The 23,803-nt window shown below is 34.5% G+C and overlaps 1 protein-coding gene across 15 annotated transcripts in view; it reads right to left on the bottom strand.

Moving 5' to 3' along the window:
- Positions 1-2,276: 2,276 nt before the first annotated feature.
- The window catches only part of STAG2 (STAG2 cohesin complex component), a 136,481-nt gene continuing 114,954 nt past the window's right edge, over positions 2,277-23,803 (bottom strand). For 14 of the 15 annotated variants that reach the window (XM_077887760.1, XM_077887750.1, XM_077887755.1 and 11 more), the window contains 8 exons: positions 22,722-22,870; positions 20,951-21,079; positions 16,781-17,004; positions 13,670-13,859; positions 13,469-13,579; positions 10,353-10,479; positions 9,235-9,312; positions 2,277-4,203 (listed from right to left, as the gene is read on the bottom strand). In XM_077887760.1, the coding sequence (XP_077743886.1) occupies positions 4,180-4,203; positions 9,235-9,312; positions 10,353-10,479; positions 13,469-13,579; positions 13,670-13,859; positions 16,781-17,004; positions 20,951-21,079; positions 22,722-22,870 (1,032 nt within the window). In that variant the 3' untranslated portion in view covers positions 2,277-4,179. The remainder of the gene's footprint in view (positions 4,204-9,234; positions 9,313-10,352; positions 10,480-13,468; positions 13,580-13,669; positions 13,860-16,780; positions 17,005-20,950; positions 21,080-22,721; positions 22,871-23,803) is intronic. The other variant, XM_077887761.1, reaches the window with a different exon arrangement.

Here is a 23,803-nt window from a genome sequence, read left to right on the forward strand (position 1 = left end):
CACCAAAAAAAAATGGTAAACAAGTATTAAACTCCTATGATAGGCATGCTAAATATTTAAATAATGAACCCATGTTTGCAATTTAGTTTGAAATAAATTTTAGGTAGCCTCCAGGCCTAGTGTGAAGCTTAATGCAGGTCTTGAACTCAGAACTTGAGCTGAAATCAGAGTTGGTTGGACACTTAACAGACTGAGCCACCTAGGTGCCCCTACTTTAAAATAAATTTTTTTAAAGGTTTATTTATTTACTTATTCATAGAGATGCAGAGAGAGAGAGGCAGAGACACAGGCAGAGGGAGAAGCAGGCTCCATGCAGAGCCCGATGCGGGACTCAATCTAGGGTCTCCAGGATCACGCCCTGGGCTGCAGGCGGCGCTAAACCACTGCGTCACCAGGCTGCCCCCCCCCTTTTTTTTTAATAATGATTTTTATTTAATTTTTATTTATTTATGATAGTCAGGGAGGGGGGGCAGAGACACAGGCAGAGGGAGAAGCAGGCTCCATGCACCGGGAGCCCGACGTGGGATTCAATCCCGGGTCTCCAGGATCACGCCCTGGGCCAAAGGCAGGCGCCAAACCGCTGCGCCACCCAGGGATCCCTGAAATAAATTTTTAAAATGAGATGTATTGATAGATGGATATATGGTAAAGCAAGTATAGTAAAATACATTCATTGTAAAATTCAGCATTGCTGTGTGAAAACATACATAATACAAAACGTTGGGGGGAAAAAAACCCTTAACTGACAACCTTATATGAAGATTCCTCCCAGAGCACACCCACAGTGCCCCTCCTCTGGGGTCCCAGAACCCCCCACTCCACAACTGTAACAACTTGAAAACAAAGTCTTATTTGTCTTTGCTTAGCAACTAACACAAAACCAGACACATACTAGACAGTGCTGAAATACTTAGTAAACTTGTACTTTATTGGCTCATTTTCTTTGGCTGAATCATTATAGCTACTAGAATAATCTATCTGACCTGGAACTCAGCCATGTGAATCCTTACAAGTCCCCTTTGAGGCAGGGTATTGAAGACCTCCCTTCTGGGTTATCCTCTTCTTTCCCAGTCTCTCAATTTTAAAAGCTATCAACTAGTAACTATTTATGGGTTCAGGGCTCAGATTTAATTTATACTCTTCACAGAAGCCAGGTGGGTAGCATATAAAGGACAATGTCACCTCATACCATTCAGTTCTACAGCCAGCTGGACTCCTTAAAGATGTTCCACTTCCTCACCATGGCACAATGAATAATATGCCAGTCTATCTTTATGCAACTATCTATGTTATCTTTATGTATCAAATAGTTTCAATGCTCTTGGGACTTACCTTAGCCAGACCACCTGTACTTAAATGCCAACTCCCATCACTTACTAGCCATATAACCTTGCCTAAGGGATTTTAACTTCTCTGTATTCATTTTCCTGACTACCTCCTGATTTAGAAGGCGATGGGGCGGGGCAGGGCAAGGCAGGGCAGGGGGGGTGGGTGGGTAATGGGATGGGGGATCATAATAACAACTTGTGCCACCTACTGTCATGACGTTTAATAGGTTACTGCATGTAAACCACTTTAAACAGTGCCCCAGCTATTAGCTATCATTTAATATGCTTACTTCTGAATCACCAATGACAGAACACTGGTCTTATAATATGATCTACAAACTAGCATAACCAATGTTCTAGTGCTACAATGATAAGGATTTTTAAAGAGTACAATGCAAATCTTGACATGTTGAAGACAGTTGTTTTAAGTGAATTAGGAAGTTCTTTTTCAAAAGTTGGCTTTCACTCACCTCCAAGCATGAGCCCCTTGTCTAAGGGAAGTTTTATAAACACACATGCTTATTCTCTAGCTCAGCACATACTGCTAATTTCCTTAACACTCCTTACAAGAGTTTCATTATTTTATTTGTTTACCCCACTAGATCTATGAGGGAGAAACCTTATCTGGTTCACTGTTAAATCTCTAACACATGCCTAGCATATAGTAGGCACTCAAATGTATCCTGGATGAACAATGCAAACATTTTAAAGTGTTTAACCCATGCCAGATACAAATTGAAGTAATAATGGTCGCAGGTTTCTATTTTAAACTAATAACCCAATTAGGGATTTAGTCTCATTTAAAAACACATGATTTATTAAAAATATGAAATGGCAATGTTTTCTATAAATTATCCCCAAACATGTTAAAAGCTGTGATAATACATGTTTTCTAAGCCATTCATAGCCACCCTCCTCCTTTAATTATAAAAGATAAAACATACAACATACTGTAGGTTTATTTTTATTCAAAAAGTTACTGTCTCAAGACATAAATACAAATCAGAAAACAGTACAATTAGGACAATAGAATGTGGAGGACAACAGGTTAGAGTAATATATAAAACATTTTTAGCTGGTTGAAAACAAAGCTGTAAGAACTGCTTTCACAAAGAAGTACTCCTTTCAAGAGTGAGAAAAAAAATCAACTTAGGTTTAAAATCATATATACAGTCCTCTCAGCAGTTCTAGTAAATGCAGTGGTGTGAAAAACAACATAGGCAGTACTTTTTGCACATAACAATATTTGTAGATGGAAAATCTGTTAGACAAGTCTGGTTTCATTTGTTATTAACCATGATTTAATAAAACAATTGTATTGTATCATGATCTTTTAGCTAACCTATGGTTTTTGGCTACCACAGCCCAATGCTTGTTGATTTCTGATTCCAAGAACTGAAAGCCTTTTGGTATTCACCCATCTGAAGATATTCTTGTATTGCAAGCATATTAAGGCATGGAATGATTAAAATAATATACCTCAAGAACTGAGAGACGACTGACAAAAGATAGATATACATGTAATATAAGTTAATATTTTGTTTTAAACGATGTCTAGCTGCCTAAGCCTCGCAAAATGAGTTGATGTCAAAATGGCAAGTAGCCACTTTCTGTTTTTAAACTAATTTATTTGTGAAAGGACATAAAATGAAGTTTAAAGCTTAGCTTTCAAAGAATATTATGGGTTATGAATTCTATTATCCCATCTAATTTACATACAGAGGAAATGTACTGTAACCTGTTAGAAGTATCTTTAACCTGAAGACTGCTTGCAAAGACAGATAGATAAAACAATATAAAATACAAATTTAAAAATCATTTTAAAGCATGAACACTCATGCTTTTTCTATTTTTAAACATTGTTAAACTTTCAATATATTTCTGAAACCTCATAATTTTAAGTTGGAATTTAAAAGTAAGAAAAAACTAAACAAACTGCGCAATTATAAAATCAGCACCAATTTATATATATATATAATTTTATTTAAAATTTAGATCCCTATTCCCACACTCTAATAAGCTGTATAATTTTTGTTTAGAATTTTTCTGCAAACATACTACAATAAGCTTCTTTTATTTGGAGACAAAATACAGTGGCACTACTGGAAGGAATATCACAACATTACATTTTTATCTTAAAGGACAAGCAAACTTTCAGGGTTGATAATGGGATAAGCATGTTTGAGACTGGTTACCTTCTGGCAGTTCACTGCATCTGGATTATTTCTGAAAAGTATAGAGAAGCTCTTGGATTTTAAAAATATCTTAAAATACATTTTAGATGAAAAAATTGTAAAAGTTCTGCTTATAAGTTTACTTTTCTCCACAATTACAATATTTAAAAGAAAGCTTTGTTGATTGATGTTTTAAGCATTTAAATTTAGAATGCTAAAAACAATTCTATCCTATAATTTCAGGGCACGGGAATAAATTCATCCTTAACTTTGTTTCTTGGATGTAAACAGAAATCCAGCAGAGGTCATCATTACTTAGTACACCCAGTAAATAAATGTGAGAGGATTCATGTCTGTACCAAATGCCTCTTTAGATTGTTATATTTTCTTTAAAAAAAGCATGAAATAATTGATTCAAAAGCCAACTAACAGCGCATAAATAAAATATTTACTTTCTAAGAAAAACTGTAGCTTATCATCAAATTGTTTACTTGTCCTTTACTTTTTTCAGGCAAACAAAACTGCCCCTCAATGCACTTGATCTTGGTAAGCATAAGCATGTCATATTCTCCTTAGAGAAAAATCTGTACAGAATTTCACTGTATCTACCACAACTTTATTTTAAAACTTCCTCTTCCACTTAGAAAATGACTTCACCACAGATTTGTGTACTGGTATTAAAACATTGACACCCCAAGAACCTAATGAGAGAGAAGAAAAAAATCTTGTTAAAATTGTCATTCATTTCTTTGTAAAATGTATCTGTAAATGTTACATTAATTTGTTAACACGAAGTTTAATAATATGCTAATAAAACCACTCTGAAAAATTACCCTCCCCTTCAGATATAGAATTCTAACATTAAAACGACCATGACTATGTAATGAAGTAACATCAGGCCTAATCAAGATGCTACTTACCTCACAAATATAAGTGCAGGGACCACACAACATTTATATATGCTTATTCACCACCCTGATGCCTAAATAATCCCTAAACATAGCCACTCATTTGTTGAATGAACAAATGTATGTGCTTCTTGACATATACTCCTGGCACAGGCTCAATGGAAAAAGCTTAGGAATGTCTTGCAAACTTGGTCATTTGCACTGTGGAGTGGGTATAGCTCTTAAAAAGGCATTTGAACATGCTAACCAAAAATACCCAAGAAGTCAATACAAATATGTAGAAAATTTAGGAAATCTAGCCTGAATGAATAAAGAAAACTACAAATCTTAAGAAATTAAATAAGTAAGGTGAAATTTAGGCAAAGTAATTTATATTGATGCTTTTTTATACCATTCAAGTTGGTAAAAGGGTAAAATCTAATAATTACCTGTCGCTAATAACTAAAAAGTAAAAGCAGATAATGAATGGAGAAACTCTCCCTCGTTCATCAGACAAAAACAAGATATAACTTTTAGCTATATATACTAAAAGTTAGGCTATTCAATTAAAATTCCAGCACTTACTATAACAATTATGTAATATTTTAAAACCATGAGTTAGTGAGAACTGATTTTAAAGCCAGAGGTAATGAGCTAAGATTGGGATTTGCAAAGGGTTTTTATTTGTAAATGAGGTCTCATTTTAACAGAAGTCACAGAACTCAGGAATCATTCTGATCCGAAGGAAGTATTTTCAGACCAGGAAACAAGTATCTATCTGATTACTTAATAATTCATTATAAGGAGGCTGCAAAGTTTTTGGAATCTCCAAAAATAAGAGGATTAATGAACCCCACTTCTTATCTGTCATTCATCAAAACTACCACCACTACTCACCCCTTGTTCTCTTCAACTCTCCAATAAAGTTCAGGGTTCTCCCTTTCTGGTTAAGAGTCATAGATTGGGTGGTTAGAAAATATTTCCACCAAAGAAGCCTAGATGATGTTTTAAAGGTCCTGCCTAGCCATAATATCCTGTGACTCTGGGTAAGGAAAGTCTGATGATGAATGAAAGAATAAAATCTTAGTTAGCAATTCCTAGTGTAGAGTATCTAACTAGAAATCATGTGAATGGGTTTTTTTTCCTCTGTTTGTACAGACTAGGTTATAAGTAGATTCTTCTACTAGAATATAAAGTTAGCTCCATTAGACTAAACCTTTCTTTAACCAAGTTTATAATACAGATAATTCTAACATGAGAATCTCAACATAGAAGAATGACATCAATGACACTCTCTCTGTACTAACAAACTACCCCTGTTTCTGGTGTTAACATTAATAAACACATAAGCATATATTTAAAAAGTATAAATAGGAAGCTTTAGTGTGTTGTAGCAATACTGGCCCACTAATAGCAGAAAGTGATGACTGGCACAATGAAATAAATTAATATTGTTTATAGGAACTTACTAAACCATAAATCTTCAATCTTGGTATATGCAACCCAAAACTGAGCTGCTCAGAGTTTTTATACTACCACTTCTGAATCATGTGGATATTGTGTTACAAAGGATATATTTAAATTTAGTAATAACTTAAAACATCTATACTAGGATGTTTTGGGTTATTTCACTTAGAACTGGGTATAAAAGGGTTTAAGTCCCAATTTTACTATTGTTTTGATGACTCACTTATCACAAGCTTGAGTAAAAACAGATGTAGGCTACTGTATAAAGGCAAACACAGATTTTTACATTTAAAAATTTCTGTTATTCTATTTCTTTAAGTCATTATTCAGACAGAAGGTAAAGTTTGATGTATATTTTAAAATAAACTAGTATTAATTTAAATATATATTATCCTAAACATCTATATAAATATATATAATATACATACATTTTATGGTCAAAAGGGTTTTTTTAAGATTTTTATTTATTTATTCATGAGAGAGAGAGAGAGAGAGAGAGAGAAAGAGAGAGTCGCACGCAGAGGGAGAAGCAGGCTCCACACAGGGAGCCCGATGTGGGGCCCGATCCTGGGACTCCAGGATCACACCCTGGGCCAAAGGCAGGCACTAAACCTGCTGAGCCACGCAGGTGTCCCTTTTTTTTATTTTATTTTTTATTTTTTTGGTCAAAATGTTCTTTAGCCATCTGAACCTTTCAAGATTATTGGGCACTCAGTTATGTGACTGCTGCCATCATGTGGTAATACTACAAAACTACAGGAATAGATATGTGTGCTCATTTTCCTAATTTTAGTAGAAGCAGCTAAACTACTATCCTCTTAGTTATAACATAACATATTCAAAAAGCAGGAGAATGCCAAAAATTCTATAAATAACAATTATTAGGTCCCTATCTGTGGCCTCACTCAGACTGTAGTTTTCTCTAAATGTTGTCAAAAATATACACACATAATTTACATTGCTATTTCATTATTAGTAAAGAACACCTTTCTGCAAATCTATTAAATGACTAAGGAAACAAATGCCTCAAGTTCTTCTAACTTTAGGTGAACACATGAAAACAAAGAAGATCTCTAACTGCCCTTATAATTCTGACTACAGTTAATCATGTCAATTCCTAAATTAGTTTTCTTGGTTTTTCTTTTAAATGAGGTCTGAGTTTAGTTCTGGGAAGTACCCAGCAGAGACAGCATGAGATTTTTAAATCAAAGGAACTTGGATCAAATTACTACTCTGACACTTAGAGTTGTAAAACTCTGAACCAGTCAATGAACCACTTCTTTAGTCCCGAGTGTGCTTGAGTGTAACTAATAGTGAGATCCCACCACCTTTCTCACAGGGTTGCTAAGAGGATCCAACTAAATCATGCCTAGCACAGCTTCAGGCACATTAAGTTCTCAAATACTAGCTACCATCTCATTTCAAGGTGATAGTCAAGGTGAACTAGAATACAAACTCCTGGAGGGCAGGGAGAGCATCAAACTCATTTTAGCACCAAATTCCAGCTCAATAAAAATTGTTGAATTATTGCATTTCATTCTATCTACTTGAAAAGATTCTTTTACTCCCTATCAGTCACCGTCTTCACATTTTCTTTAACAAACTGGAAGATACATAATCTTAGATTATCAGGGAACTATATACTTCAATATGCACATCAACTATAGACTTATGAGTAGGCCTAACTCACTTATGCTACTGCAAAAGTATGATCTACGGATCTGAAACTTCAAGAGCACTTGTTAGATGCAGAATCAGAGGCCATACTCCAGACCTACTGAAGCAGAATCTACATTTTAATAAGATCTCCAGATGATTCATGGCTACATGAGAGACTGAGACACATCAACTTAAAGGATCTCAGGGTAACTTAGCTTATCTAAAGATTTCTATACTTGCTGTTCTATGAAACGGTAACTTCTGACTAAGTAACTGGCCTTATTAATAGAATATGTTGATGTGTGTTAGTAGGTCAACATTTTTCCAAGAACTATCTGAAAGCAGATTATAAGGTGAGGAAGGGCAAGGAGAGAATAGTAGAAATTGGGGCATGGAAGGGAAGCCTTAGCCAATGGTCACCCGAGGTAGCAGGTATTGGGAGGAAGGAGCACAAATGGGTAGACACTAAAAACTGAGATGGAAGGGAACTTAACTAGTTCATTTATTCATTTAACAAATAAAATTAAACACCTATTACGCTAGACAGAACTCAAATGAATAAAATCATCACTGCTTGGCGTTCAGCCTATTAAGCGAAATGTAATATCCTATTTCACTACACAAATCTGATAATTATCAAAATAAAAATGTACACAAAGTGTTGAGAGCCAAGAATCTATCTGGAGGGGTCATCAAAAACTTCAAAGGAAATGTCAGAACTATTAAAGGATGAATTCCCTGAGAGGAAAAGGAAAAGGACAATTCTGGCAGAGAGAAAAGCCTATACATAGTGATGGTGTCAAGACAGAGTATAGTATGTCCAAGAGGAACAGGAACAAGAAGACTTGGTATGGCTGGAGAGCAGTATGCATGTAAGGAAAAAGCTAAGGTTAAGACGGCAAAGGAGCAAGAACACAAAGTCTGTTTGCCACACTGAGAATTCAAACTTTTTTCTTAATGGTAATGAGGGGGAAAAAAAATCCATGAAAGACCTAAACTATGAGGAAGAGGAGCAGATTTGCATTTTAGAAAGATGACCCCAAAAGAGCTATAAAGGAGTGCTGTGGCAGTGAGATTAGTCTAACAAATAAAACTAAGCACCTATTATGCTAGGCAAAACTCAAAATGAATAAAATCATCACTGCCTGGCTACTGCAATTGGCCAAGTAAAAACTGAAGATGACTTGAACCAAGACACTGTCAGGGATAATATGGCAGTGGAGACAGACAGGAGATGTACTTAAGAAACAGAACTGACAGTACCTAATAATAACCAGCAACCTCAACTCCCTTCTCTTTATTATCAAACTTTTATTCAATTTCTATTTTTTACCATGTCTTCATATTATGATTATGATTTATCACTCATTCTATGCATCCATAAATGCCAAGGAAATCTTTCTGAAACACAATTCTGATCATGCCACTCTCTCATTCAAAATCTTTCAATGGGTAAATCAAGCCTACAGGAAAAGTCTAAATTCATTAACATAACACTCAAGTCCCAGTTGGCCAGGGATTCAAAGGTACTTATAATCTGTCACCACCACTGAATCACCCCTCCCCTCTTCCTGAAATCTCTCCTGCCTGCCTCTTTTTCTCCTGTCCAGTTGTTTTTATCCATTCTCAATGGGCTGTCCCAGCTCTTTAATCTCAAACTTAGGGATTTGCTTGTACTTTTGATTTTGCAATCCTGGGGTACATTTAAACTGAACGTACTGATTCATCCATAATTGAAGCTGGATCAAAGAAATCAGGTTTCAGTTCTGTTCTTTCTCGTCTGTTCTTTGATGGTGGCTAAAGAAAAAGAAAAGGAAGAGTTGACAATTGCTCTATCTATAAACCAGGTAGCGGCTAAAAATATTAAAATTATTGTTAAGTGTTCGCATGGCATATGTAATTGCAAGTGTATCTTACTGTATCTTAAATACTATGTATTTAAACAACAGAATGCATAAAAATACAAAAGCAAACCATTAAAAAATTAAAATAAAAAAGCAAATAATTGACAGAAAATTATTCTCAAAGATGAAAACTAGAAAACTCATTTCTGTTTTACTTTAAAAATGCCATTCTCATATCATTTTCTTTTAAAGATACCAAATTACAGTATTCTGAAGAGAAGACATATTTATTTATTTCTTCCTTTTAAGGAGAATACAGTATGGTATTCCAAGAAGTAGAATCAGAAGACTAGCTTATAGTAAAAGTCTCAGCTTTACTGCTTCTTAGTTTTGTCTCCTTGGATGGGCTAATTGTCTTAAGTTTCAGTATCTTCCATCCTCCCAACCTACCTCACAAAGTTGAATGATATATGTAGCAAGATGAAATGCACAGAAGCATTTTATATATGATAAACTCCTACTCCTATTATGTGATATGATAATAAAGAATCTACCCTCATATATAGTTGTTAAATTTCCAAGTTTAAGTAATTTTATTATTTAACATGGAAATTTGTCTCAGTAATAGGTAGTAGTATCAAGGAACTAATGCATTGTTTTGATAATGGCAAATAAATGGAAAATACAGTAGCTACAATACCTGATATAATAGTAAGAAAAGGTTTTCTTTAAATTGATATATTCCTAAATTAATCTGAATTAATTAATCTGAACTAATTAATTAATTAATTAGTCTGAACTCTTAAACTAAGAGTTAACACCTTCTTCAACTTCACCCTCTCCTCAATCCTTCTCATATATCAAAATACGTGGCAACTATTTTATTTACTCTTTTTGCAAAACTTACTTGTCATGGAAAGTATTTCCTCTAATCCCAACTTATTTCCAAAAGATCTTAAATGAAAATTTGACAGAAATCATTAAGTTTCTTACCAAGTCTATATCCATGGTGTCAAAATCCATTCCTTCGTTAAGATCTTCAATCCTCCCTTCTGAGGACATCATAACATCTTCAACAATCGGCTCTTCATCATCTTCCATTAGGCTTGTACCACGTCGACTAGAGAAATATAAAACAAGGTCAAGATCTGAACCAATGTTGTGACTATTAATATACTGGCAGCAACTATGTAGCTCTCTATATTGAAGTGTAATGGAAAATGATGGAATTAAAGGTCAGGGAAAATGATTAGGCATTGATCATGTCATCAATGATGTCAAAACCCCAATGTTCACTTGTCTAAAAATGCGAAGGAGTTGTTTATTCTACATTACTTTGATACATTTAGCTTGATAGTTCTGATATCCCATATAAAAGTTCAAAGAGAATTTCCCACATGGGAACAGACAAGATACCTCAAATCCTTTTTGAAAGTAGGCAGGGTACAAATTAATAAACAAATATAAAACAGAGACCAAAGAAATGACATTTTCAGAATACATATATTTTCACTAATATATATTAATTTTACCCATCACTCACTCCTTCACTCAGTACCTAATTTGTGCCAGGCACTCACTCACTCATTCATTCACAAGTGCCTACTATGTGCCAGGCTTCTTTTATGTCCTATGGATGCAACAAAAAAAAAAAAAGATAAATAAGACATAGTTCCTGCCCTCAAGGAGCTCACAGTCTACTATGGGGAAAAAGAGATAATTAATTGTAATGGAATATGAGAAATATCACAAGAGAAGTATGTATCAAGTGCTAAAAAAAAATTTGTAAGAGATTAATTCTGCTTCAGGAAGAAATGAGTAACATTTATACTGATTTTGTCCTATGAAATTCAAAACTAAGACATATGTAGAAATGTAAAAAAGATTCTGTATGTTATCACATAATTAAAAGGAATAAACTCAAATTTCAAGTTCATAAATTAGCCCAGATCAGCATGAAGGAGTCAACATAACAGTGAAATTGAAGGTAACTAGCTGCCCATTTTGGCTAATATAGCCTTCTTTTCTCACTCATTTATCGATTCCCACCACTATCAAAATCAATTATTTACTTACAATTTACACAATACTATGTTGAGTTTAAAAAAATAGTATGAAAATAAAACATGATGGCTAATCCAAGCTACCTGGATGAATATGTTGACAATGGTCCCTATTTTCTAAGAGGTTTGGACAGCAAATGACAATTTTACTATATTCGGTAGAGGCAAGTATGAAGGAAGTTATGTGTGCTTTGTGGACCATGTTACAGAAAACCAGAAATCCATTCTGCATCTCATTTGGAGTAGAAGATATGTATGATATAAACTATAAAAAAAATGAAGAGATAACTTGGGAAGTATTTTCAGATATAGAGCAGATACCATTACAGACAAATCACTGTAAAACAAAAATATTTTCAAGTCTTAGGCAACAGACCACTTATGGCACAACCACCAAAAGAATCTAATGGTAATAATTATTTAAACAGAATAATCTCTTATAGTCACCTGGGGAAGTTTATCTCTTAAACTTGTAGAATTAAAGCAAACTACAAACAAAAGAATAATGATAAATGGTACTGAGTAATGAGATGCTATGGAAGATCTTAGGGACTAGAGGAAAATTTTCAGGGGAGAGATACAGACCAAATGACTGTATGGTAGAATTCCAGATTGTTTGAACTGGTAACTGGTTGGAAGCTAAGAAATCAGCTTGTTGAATTATGCATGAAATAATATATTATGGGGCATGTGGCCACAGAAACAGAAAACAGGGGGTAGAACCAGGTCATATAGATGATGACCGTATTAGACAAGTTATGATCAGAATCTATATATGCAACAGAGTGTATTCTATCTGTAGAGGTTGATAAGATCACTACAGAAATAACTAAAGCAAATTTTAATAGGTTACCATTCATGTGGTAAATGATCATTTGTTAAGAAAAACAGGTGCAATCCTCATCATTTAAAAACCAACAAAATGAAACTTAAATTTAAAAAGGTAACAATTACTATCTCCCAATATTAAAACATATACCACATTATGTTACAAAGTTTTCAAACTCAAAACTTAGATAATCAGAATCATGATCATCCCCTTTTTGTACCAATCATCTAAAGAGTGCTTTTCTGCCATGTCTTCTAGAGCTCAAAGCTAGTAAAGATTCATAAAAGTCTCATATAGATTCCAAGAAAGTACAAAGTATTTAAAAGTTAAACTACAATTTCTTTGCATTGGACATTTATTTATTCAATGAACATTTACTTAGCATTTTTTACATGCCAAGTACTACCAGGCAATGAAAGTGGTCCCTGCCCTTGAGGAGCTCACAGTCTAGAGAAAGGGATAAGTTCATAAAAAAGATAATTACGGTACAATGTGATGCTATAAGAAATATGAATATACATAGTGTTATGGGAGCATAGATGACCACAGCTTCACTTAAGGTGACACCTGAGCTTATTATTCTTTTACAATAATTTTACCGGTTGCCAAGCAATGGGGGATAGGATACTAAAATGTAGGCAGGAGCCATATTTTGAAAGATCTTGCATGCCATGAGCTAAGGAGTTTGCACTTTATCCTGTAGAGAATGGGGAGCCATGGGAAGGTTTAAGTCAAAGAGTTACATGACCAGATTTTATTCGACAATAGTAATTTCTGATGGCAGTGTGAATGATGGAGCGGTGATGGGGAGTGAGGGGAGGAGTTTGGTGAGAGGATAAATGGGAGATTTGAGGGAAGAAAACAAGTTAGCAAGCTAATACAATGGTTCAGATGAGGGATGAGGGCCTGGACTAAGCTGGGGAATCAATTAAGGTGTAACAAAACTGGATTTTTAGCTATAATTCTGTGTACCAAAATAAACAAGGATTCAAATTTAAACTTTTCCAACAGATCAACCTAAGATTGGTCCTTTAGCTAACTAGTGAATATTTAACTTTGAATGTCTTCTTCTGTTGGAAAGACCAAATTTTAATTCCTTGATTATTTCAGCTTACTCTAAAGAGTTTGCTGAAATTTTTAGGTAAGGCACACATTAAAATATGTTAAAATGAATTAGTGAACTTCCTAGACTCAGACAATAAGGCACTCTCACTTACATGGCATGCTGAAGATTAGTTCGCAGTTTAACATAGCTCAATGCTGCTCTCTCCTGCTGTTGCCTTGCTTCCTCGTGTTGTCTTTGAGCTAACATCCATGTTACCTGCGTGCTTCAAGGAGAATTTTATTCTTCTTTTAACTTAACTTTTTTCTATGTAATTAATAAAGTTATAGTACAGAAAATGATCAAATGTACTTACTTATAATCAAGAGGAGTTTGATGATGTTCAGTCTGCATTGGATAGACACTCATGAAGCTATCCTCAGGTCGTAATCTTTTGGGCTCTCTCATAATCGTTGAGGTGAGTTGTGGCGTCTGCATCATAACTGGGGTGTGCAGTGTTTGTTCTCTGCTTAACCACATACTGTCACTACTACTGCTTTCTTCAGCTAAGAGAAAATTAATAGCAATTAAGTTCAGTCACTAATTTTGACTACCCAAAATATCTAATATAACCTGTTCAGGTCAACAAACATCTGGTTGCTTTCCACATGCTAGTGCTTGAAATGGGGATACCAAGATAACAGGTGCAATCCCTGTCCTTCGAGACAAAGAAAACACACGCAATGACAACAGTGTAGTAGTGCTATAAGAGAGGGCAGCACAGGTGGAATGGGAGCAATGAAAAGGATCAGAGTCAGCTACCCAAAAGTGCCTTCTAGTTAGAGTAGATACTGTGTACACTGTGACAATTTCCAGGCAGGGGAAGAACATAAACAAAAACATTGAGACACAAAACCATGACAACTGAACCATATCAATTTGCTGATATTCAGCAATTCTTGACCTGCAAAAAATGGCAATTTCATAGGGTTCAAACTAAGAGTTTGATGCTCCTAGGGTAAATGGCAAAAGGTAAGGCTGAATAAAGAGGCATGAATCAATTTATGGAAAGTCTAAGCTGTGCTAAGGTGGCGGGAACTACTGCCAAAGGTTTTATGGAAGGGAAGCAATGTGGAAGCTACATATTTTAGTCAAAGTATGTGGTGGTAGTGTAGAAGGTGGACTTAAGAACAAAGATTAGTGAGCAAACAGGACAGTTAGGAGGCTAACTGTATAGCCCAAGTGAGTGAGAGGTAGAAACAGGAATGGATATGATGGAAGAACGACTCCTAGTTTAGAGGATGCTCACCAACTCCAAGGGGAGCACAAATCCATATACGTATTAAGCACTAGACCAAAAACAGATTTCACACCTGCCAAAGCTATTTGTTTTCAAATCTGTAGATGCTGCCGTGATTAATAAAAGACAAATTCACATGCAAGTGTTACTGAATTCATAGTAATTTTTTTAAAACCACTGATTTGGGAGGTGAAACTGATAGCACTTGACGACTTGCAGGAAAACTACTTTATTAGAAGATTACACATGTGCATAGATATGTGTTTTTAAGAAAAGAGGAAAAAGGAATATGTACTAGTAGCTAATGCCTTAGACAGACAAATTTCATAATCTGAAATATAATTACATCAGCCATTAATTTCTACAGTGTTTAGGCTCTAATTTTCCCTTCAAATTTACACTGATCTGGCCAATCTATCAGTAGCCATCCTTTCTTCTTATAACTTACTAATGCCCCAATTTCTATGTCTTTTTTCAAAAACCTAAACAAAGAGTATTGACTCTTTCTGTAAAAGATTTATCTTCAAGATGTCATAGAAACTGGGTGGCTCGGTCAGTTAATAAGCATCTGCCTTTAGCTCAGGTCATGACCCCAGGGTCCTGAGACTGAGCCCTATATAGGGCTCCCTGATCAGTGGGGAGTTTGCTTCTCTCGCTAACCTCTGCCCCTACCCCTAACTTGTGCTCGCTCTTTCTCTCATCCAAATAAATAAAGTCTTAAAAAAAAGATGTTATATAAATACCAATTCATTTGTTCTCTATGTAGTCTAATAAAAAGGAGAGATTTGATGGCCCAGCATAAATCCATTAACAATCAACTATTTGTTCAGATGAGAAAAACTTAAAGTGATGTGCAGGAAACATCATCTTTAATCAGATAACTTTTCAACTTAAAACAAAACAACAACTTAACTTCCTATAGACCATTAGCCCTAACTATTTTAACTGGTCAGGGATACTATAAAAGAGATTTCCCCCACAGACTGGAGATGTTGGGATTACATAATCAAGTCTAAATCTAAGGTTGTACCAGTTATAAGTTTATGCATTTATATTACTGGACAAAAGACAACCACGGGACAATGAAGTATTGAACTCTATATACCTGATGATGGCTGAAGAATTATATGGCAATTAGAATATATGGCCCCTAAAGCTTTGACATTCCTCACATTAAGAGGTGGGGAATTATGTCCTATCCCCTTAAAGCTGAGCCCTGATTGCTTGGTCAAGAGAATATGGTAGAAATTATGCTGTGCCAGTTTCTGGCCTTAAAAAACTGGTAGCTTCTACTACTTCTCTTCAGATATTTGCTCTTGGAGCCCAGTCACATGCTGTGAGAAAGCCAAACAGCCACATGGAGAGACCACATGTAGGTGTTCTAACAGATAATCCAGCTTAAGTCCAGGGTGATAGCTGGCAGCAGATATAGATTTAACTGAAGGTGCCTCCACAGAATTCATCACCAGCCTTTGAGTCTTCTCTCCTGGCTGAAACATCAGACATCATGTCCCTGATATGTCCTAAGTTTTGGGGTAGTTTGTTATTCAGCAATAAATGAAACAAATGTTGGCAACTATGCTAATTTGTTTAAAGGTTCCAAAGGAGAGGAAAAAAATCCCCAGGCCCATTACAAATCAACCCTATAATAGTGCTAGGAATCCAAGAGATTCAAGTGTCATACTGCATTCCTACTTCTAAGATTACAGACAGAATTTATATCTCTATCAAGTTCTTCATGATAAATGACCTCTTCACAGAAATTCGTGAGAACCTCTCTGAATCTGCTGCTCCACACTTAAACTAGATAATCTGATCTCTTAGGTAACAACTAGCTCTATGATGCTGAGTCCATATCCCTATACATATAAAATATAGCATCATGATTAAAAAGCAGAAGTTCCAGCCTGAGACTGTCTGGCCAGTGAATAGCCGTGTGACCTTAGGTAAGTTACTTAACCTCTCTGTACTAGTTTTCTCTTCTGAAAAATGAGGATATACCTAAAGAGCTTTAAGAACTGAGTTTATATATATAAAATGCTTAAAACATTCAACACATAACTGGACACACTATACAGGATACTATTTAACAACACGTATCTCAAATTTAAAACTAAGGTGAACCTAATGACAATTCAGTTGTTAAACATAAGGGGTAAGTATAAAGAGAATGAACTATGTTCTTACTGAGTGCAAGTTGCATGCCCTCAACTACTTTCCGTTTTCCTGTAGATGGTTTTGATTTTTTACTCCGCACAGTTGACCCCCGACTGCTGATTCCACTAATGACTGACATGGTGTCATCATCACCACCAGCTAGCAAAGAATTTCGGTAAGACATCAGTGGAAGCCACACATCTTCTCTTCGGAGTGACATCTGAAAGGTCATGAACTTTTCCAAGTAAACATACCTTAAAAAGAAGTAGAAACCATTAGGCTTTAACACATAAAACTGCCATAGTTATTTTCCCCCTTTTTATTTAATTCCTCTCTAAAATAATCTTAATGTTCACATACCATAAGGAACATTCAATGATTTTATTATAATTAAATGAAAAGTAAATTAGAGTGAAACAAAACAAACATTTCCCTCAAAGCATACAGTAACAACTGAAGGATGTTAGTGTTTTCTAATATGTTTCTGTTCTAACTTTACAGGTCTTTTGCTAGAAGAACAAACCCAAGGCATATTTCTGGAAAGAGGATTAGATTTAAAACCATGCAATTTGGGTTCTAATCCCAGTTCTACCACACACAGCTGTATAAGCATGGGCACTTCACAATTCAATCTTGGCTTCATCAGTACACTGATGAGCAATTTTGTATCCGTCAAGATTCTTCATTAAATGAAATAATCCAGAGCATTACAGCTTAGTATTTGTCAAGCAACCACTATGTCACTAGGCCCCAGCACTGGGGATTGGTACAAAAATGAATAAGATATGGCTCCTATCTGAAAAAAAGTTTCAGCCTGATGGAAGTCATACATTTACCCTTGGATCCAAGTATCACAAGGATTCTACGGCTGATATGTAATATAGCAATCAAAATTCAACTAACATTTGTGTGACTACTTTTATGTAAGGCATTTTTCTCTTGGGTTCTTCAACTCTATTCTTATAATCCTGGGAGGGAGATATTCTCATTTGACAGATGAGGAAGCAAAGGATAAGAATGAGAAAGCAATACAACCATGATTCAAATCTCAGGTTTTTGACACTAAGAGTTCAGTGCTTTATTATCTATTCTTCAAATACATGAACACAAATTTCATCAACTAACTTTAAAGTGCAATGCAAATAATCTGCAGTCTTCATAATAACTAATTCCAATCAATTCAAAATCATAAGTATTGAACACCATTAAAGAGAAAGGATAGGAAGAATCAGTTACAAAGATACTGCATGGTGTTCGCTTGGTATTTCTTAATTATATTTCAGCTATACACAGTAGTATAGTACTCCTCAAAGTGCGGACTATATACTGTCAGTCTAAAAACCGGTACCGATCTATGACAACATATGGAGCTTGAGCCAAAATATACTCACGGGTAGAGATTTACAAATATGTATCTACCACATAGCTTAACTGAACATTCCAGATAAGGAGCCCTTGCTGGTGCTATTTCTCTTTGTTCTCTTCCCTGTTCACAAAGGCTACTAACCTGATCTTACATCCTGACACATACGTTTATATTTTTAATATATATTTTTTTTCTCAAGTTTTGATTAAAATTTCAGTTAGTTTACATACAGTGTTTAGTTTCAGGTTTAGAATTTAGGGATTCAGCACTTCCATACAACACCCAGTGCTCATCACAAGTGCTCTCCTTAGTATTGATCACCTATTCCACCCATCCCCTCACCCACCTTCCCTCTGGAAACCATCAGTTTGCTCTCTACAGTTAAGAGTCTGTTTCTTGGTTTATTTCTCCTTTCCCTATCCCAATCCCCATGTTGGTTTGTTTCTTAAATTCCACAGGAGTGAAGTCATAATATACTTTTACTATATATTTGTCTATAAACATTATAGAACAGTTTTATACTTTGCCTTTTGTACTCGACATTATGTTTTAAATAACCATTTTTGGAAAAGTGGCATTGCCTAATGCTATGGTGTTAATCATTTTCCAATATCTAAGTATATCAAATCAACATATTGTACACCTTAAAATTACACAATGTTAGGGGCACCTAGGTGGCTCAGTCGGTTAAGCATCTGCCTTTCACTCAGGTCATGGTCCCAGGATCCTGGGATCGACCTCCATAGCAGGCTCCTCATTCAGTGGGGAGCCTGCTTCTCCCCTCTCTCTCTGCCTCTATTGCCCACTTGTGCTTGCTCTCTTGCTCTCTCTCTCAAATAAATAAAATCTTTTTTAAAAATTACACAAGGTTATATGTCAACTATATCTCAATAAGTTAGGATAAAAAATTTTAAAGATGAGTGAGATCTGAGGATCTAACTTATTAATTATTACTGTGGTGATAACTGCTGATGCTATATTATTCTAACACTGTAAAACTGAAATTTGCTAACAGAGGAACACTTAAGTGTTCTAAACTGTTTTTATATTTAAATACAACAGGGTAAATATATGAGATTTAGGATGTGTTCATTAATTTGACCAGAGGAAACCTCTCACTATATATATATATATATATATATATATATATATATATATATATATTAAAAATCATCATGTTGTACACTTTAAATATATTAGTTTTGTCTATTATATCACAATAAACAGACAAAAATTTAAAAAAATTAATTCGGATGTGTGAATCTTATTTTAATCCCAATTCAATTGAACTGTAGAAAGCCTTTTATGACATGAGACTATCAGAAATTTGAAGAATGGGTGGTTTAAGAAAATTAAGGAATTAATATTTACTTTGAAAAAAATCTAACCATTTTGACTGCTTATGATATTCCCTTGTATAAAAATCTACTGATCTCATTTTCTAACTGATGGATGTTAAGTTCCTTTGAACTTTCCTCTATTCAGACAATGTGATGGTCAAATTCTTTTACGGTATTCCATGTACACACATGTAACAGATTCTGTAGGTTATCTACCTATGAATAGAATTAATGGATCATGAGGTAGAGAGAATCTTAAACTTTACTAGACATTGTCATATGGCTCCACAAAGTGGTCTTATACCAATTTATAGTCATCAACGATGTATAAAAGTTTCTTGCTCCATATCTTTGGCAATGCTATGGACTATCAAGACTTCTTATTTTTTGCTAATCTGCTAAGCAAAAAATGGTTTTTCATTGCTTTAATTTTTATTTCTTGGGACACCTCGGTGGCTGAGTTTGAGCATCTGCCTTCGGCTCAGGGCATGATCTTGGGGTCCTGGGATCGAGTCCCACATCGGGCTCCATGCAAGGAGCCTGCTTCTCCATCTCTCTATGTCTCTGCCTCTCTCTCTCTATCTCCCATGAAGAACTAAAATCTTTTTTAAAAGTTGTATTTCTCTGATTAACAGTGTTAATTCTTAATTGGGATAAATTTATATGTAATAAAATGCACAGAACTTAAAGAGTACTGTCAGACCATTTTGCAAATAAATGCAGTCATGTAACCCATACATCAAGATAAAGAACATTCCTACAAAGTACCTTATGTCCTGTTTCCTATTCAAAATCCCCAACCCTAAAAGTGTCCACTACTGTGACTTGTATCACCAGGGATTAGTTTGGTCTGCTTTAGAATTACATGTAAAATGTATACATCTTTATGTGCAAAATACTGATAGACTTTCAGAAGACTTACATATACTGAGTTATTCATATTCCTCTGCCCTTTTATACCTCAAAGAGGGGATGAATTTTGAGAATTTAATTGCATTCGTTGGGCTCTTTTAGAACATAAGTCGCCATTTTAGGAGACTATACTAGAAAAAATATTGTCTTACTGGCCGGCCTGCTAAGGATATGACTAGTAGTTAAAACAAAAAAGATAAAAAGGAAACCTACTTTCCAGTATAGTCACAGCTTAGTACACAGGCTAAGATGCTCTTGGATGAATTACCAATATTATTGTCTGTTCAATGTTCCCTCCTTGGTTATACTAAGTGAAGAATGCAGATGAGGATACATAAAGCATTCAAGTTACACCTCTAAAGCCACAACTACACTGTGAGGGGAACATACAGAATTAAAATGGAGTATAATGCATAAAATATAGTTATAATCCTTAAATTATAAATTTTCTAAAGTTTTTTGTGCATTAATGTAATCCTACAGTTCTAATCTGTGTGTGTGCAAAAAGGATAAAAATCAAGTATAACAATTCATCCTTAAGAATTTCAAAACAAAATTAAATAGAATATTTTTAACACATACACCGTTCTTTTGTCTTGTCGGAGTAGTTTAGAAGAAAATTCACTCAGGATATCAAGAAATGCCAAATTTAAAGGTGGATGGCTCTCTCCTTGTGGGTTAGGCTCTTTAAAAGCAAATTCTATGCCATCTCTGCAACAATAAAGAAACATTTAAAGGAGTACAATACAAAATTTGTAACTTAGGCAATTTCTCTCTAGTTTCGTTCCATACTAAGATGTTTCCACTGCCATGCATTTAATCTGGGGAATAAAGAGAATAAGGAGGCTATAGTGTAAGAATGAGCAAATTTACATTTTATGTCACTGTTACTTTAAAACAAACAAACAAACAACAAAACCCCACAAATATAGCTATCATTTACTTTGATTGTGGTTTTTCTACATTCTTTCCTCAGGTCTCTTCTCCATAGAAAATAGCCCAAATTCTCTCATGTAATGATCAGTACATTTTCTGTATTTTTCAGGATATAAAGGAGACCTATCATAACATATAGAACAAACTTAAAAATAATTATTGAAAATTCTTCATAATGACCCATTTAAGAGTATGTTTTAAGAATTAAACTTTACGGGATCCCTGGGTGGCGCAGCGGTTTGGCGCCTGCCTTTGGCCCAGGGCGCGATCCTGGAGACCCGGGATCGAATCCCACGTCAGGCTCCCGGTGCATGGAGCCTGCTTCTCCCTCTGCCTATGTCTCTGCCTCTCTCTCTCCCTCTATATGACTATCATAAATAAATTTTAAAATAAAGAATTAAACTTTACTCAGGGCCTATTTTAACTATATTTACTTAATAATAAATACTTCAAATCAAGATAACACCTCAACATTATAATCATATACCCTTTTCCAAAATGTAACTGTGTAAAAATCCAAATTAAATTGGGGAGAAAAGAAGGCAGGCTACTACATGAAGAAGTAATATATTACCTTCTCAGGATAATCACTAATCACTACATGTGTGGTCCTTAAATACTACCTACAATTATCATCCAATGTATTATTAAAAGGCATAAAAAGGAATTTGAACTTCTACAGCAAAGTGAAAGGAGAGAGTGAATTAAAGCTGGGGAAAGCATGGGACTAACTTAAAGAGCAGAAAAATCTCTGTAGGGAGACATTTAACATTTTTATAACTAAGTAAGCAAGGACTAAAAGAGACACAAATCAAACAGAGAAATTTCATAAAAGAGTTTTAGTTTTCCCAAAGGCCAGGCTCTTCATCTAGAATTAAGAAATAAAGAGATTACTGACCATGTATTGGATATGTTAAAACTCTAAAATATACTCATATTTGAAAGTATGATTGATCAACTAAATTACATGCCCCAAATTAAATCAGATCATTTCCAATTTTGATAAAGCAAAGAATATATGCAGAGAGAAAGAAGGTTGCAGCTCAAAACAAAGGAAAAGGTCATGACAAAATAGAAAACAGAACCAGAAAGAGAAAAACTGAATCAAATCTCAAAAATTTCTCTGCCTAGCAGTGAGATTATAATAAAAGCTGTTAAGAGAGTTTATAATACCTGATGAATATATGTTGCTTTTCTTCACATAATGTATAAAGATTCTGTATTGTTTTAATTAAAGCAAAGATTTTCTATAAAAGGAGTTTGAACCCTAACACATGTGTTAATGGAGATATCATTATTACTGGTTCTCAAAAAGACAATAAAGCATCTATTGAGTTTGGTTATTCTAAATAAGGGATAAATAAAAAAATTTCATGACTAAAAAACAGGAGATCTGAATAAAATATTTGGAGATTACTTGTGTAGCATAGCAATGGCCTCTCTTGTTTTCAATTGATCAAGTCCAAAAGTTAAAGCAAAACGTCGAGCAAGCTCTTTTATGCCGCTAAATGTTGAGGATGATCTATCAAAATTATAGCCGTTTTCCTGTATCATTTCATTAAAAAGCTGTTTGGAAAGAAAGAAAGCATATTAAACTTTTGTTATAATTATGGATTACTAATATCTTTTATTAAGATCACATATTCTCTATTTAAAACATACTAGATGTTCCATAAATAAAGCTTTGCATTTTATTCTAAAGCATGGATTTTTTAAAAACATGATACAAATGACCAAAAATATAGTACTTCATATATTCAGACCAGAGGTAGTTACTGACATCAGAAACCTTTTTTTTTCCCCAGAAACTCTTAAGGTTAGTTATGGCACAATCTATTCTGGTGTTAACTGGATATTAAAAAAGCATATAAAAATATAAAGAAAAAAAAGAAATCCACTCAATTATTAGGCAACTATGCTATTATTTTACATTTACATGATAAATCTTCACATCAAGATCTTTCATCCTAAGTAAGCACAACAAAACAATTTTTCAACTACCAAATGGCCAAGGTTTTTAATAGATAATGGCTACTACTGTTAAGAGTTATCATGCAATGAGTACTCTGACCTGCTAGAAACAAACTGAGATAACCTTTCTATAGAAGAATCTGTATTGAAAGCTGTAAAATTTTGATGTCCTTTGACAAAGCAATTCTAATTACTGCCCTTTATCCAAAGGTATAATAATATTTGTACATGATACATAGGTACAAAAATGTTTTAGTGCTATCTGTAATGGCAAGGATTACAAAAGTCCTCGGCATTAAACAAGAAGAGATCTTGGTTAATTATGATCCCTGTATGCAAAATGCAACACTATACAGTCATTAAAAATTGGAAAGTATGTAATGGTATGAAAGTGTTATGCTTTTATTAACATAAAAAATTCAGGCTTGCAAAATAGAATGCACAATATGGTTCAGTTTTATAAAACTTAAGATTTCATACAGGCATAAAAAGACTAAGAAGGCTATTAAACACTAAAAATGTGGGCAG

This window comes from Canis aureus, chromosome X, assembly GCF_053574225.1.
Source record: "Canis aureus isolate CA01 chromosome X, VMU_Caureus_v.1.0, whole genome shotgun sequence".
NCBI classification, from domain to species: domain Eukaryota; kingdom Metazoa; phylum Chordata; class Mammalia; order Carnivora; family Canidae; genus Canis; species Canis aureus.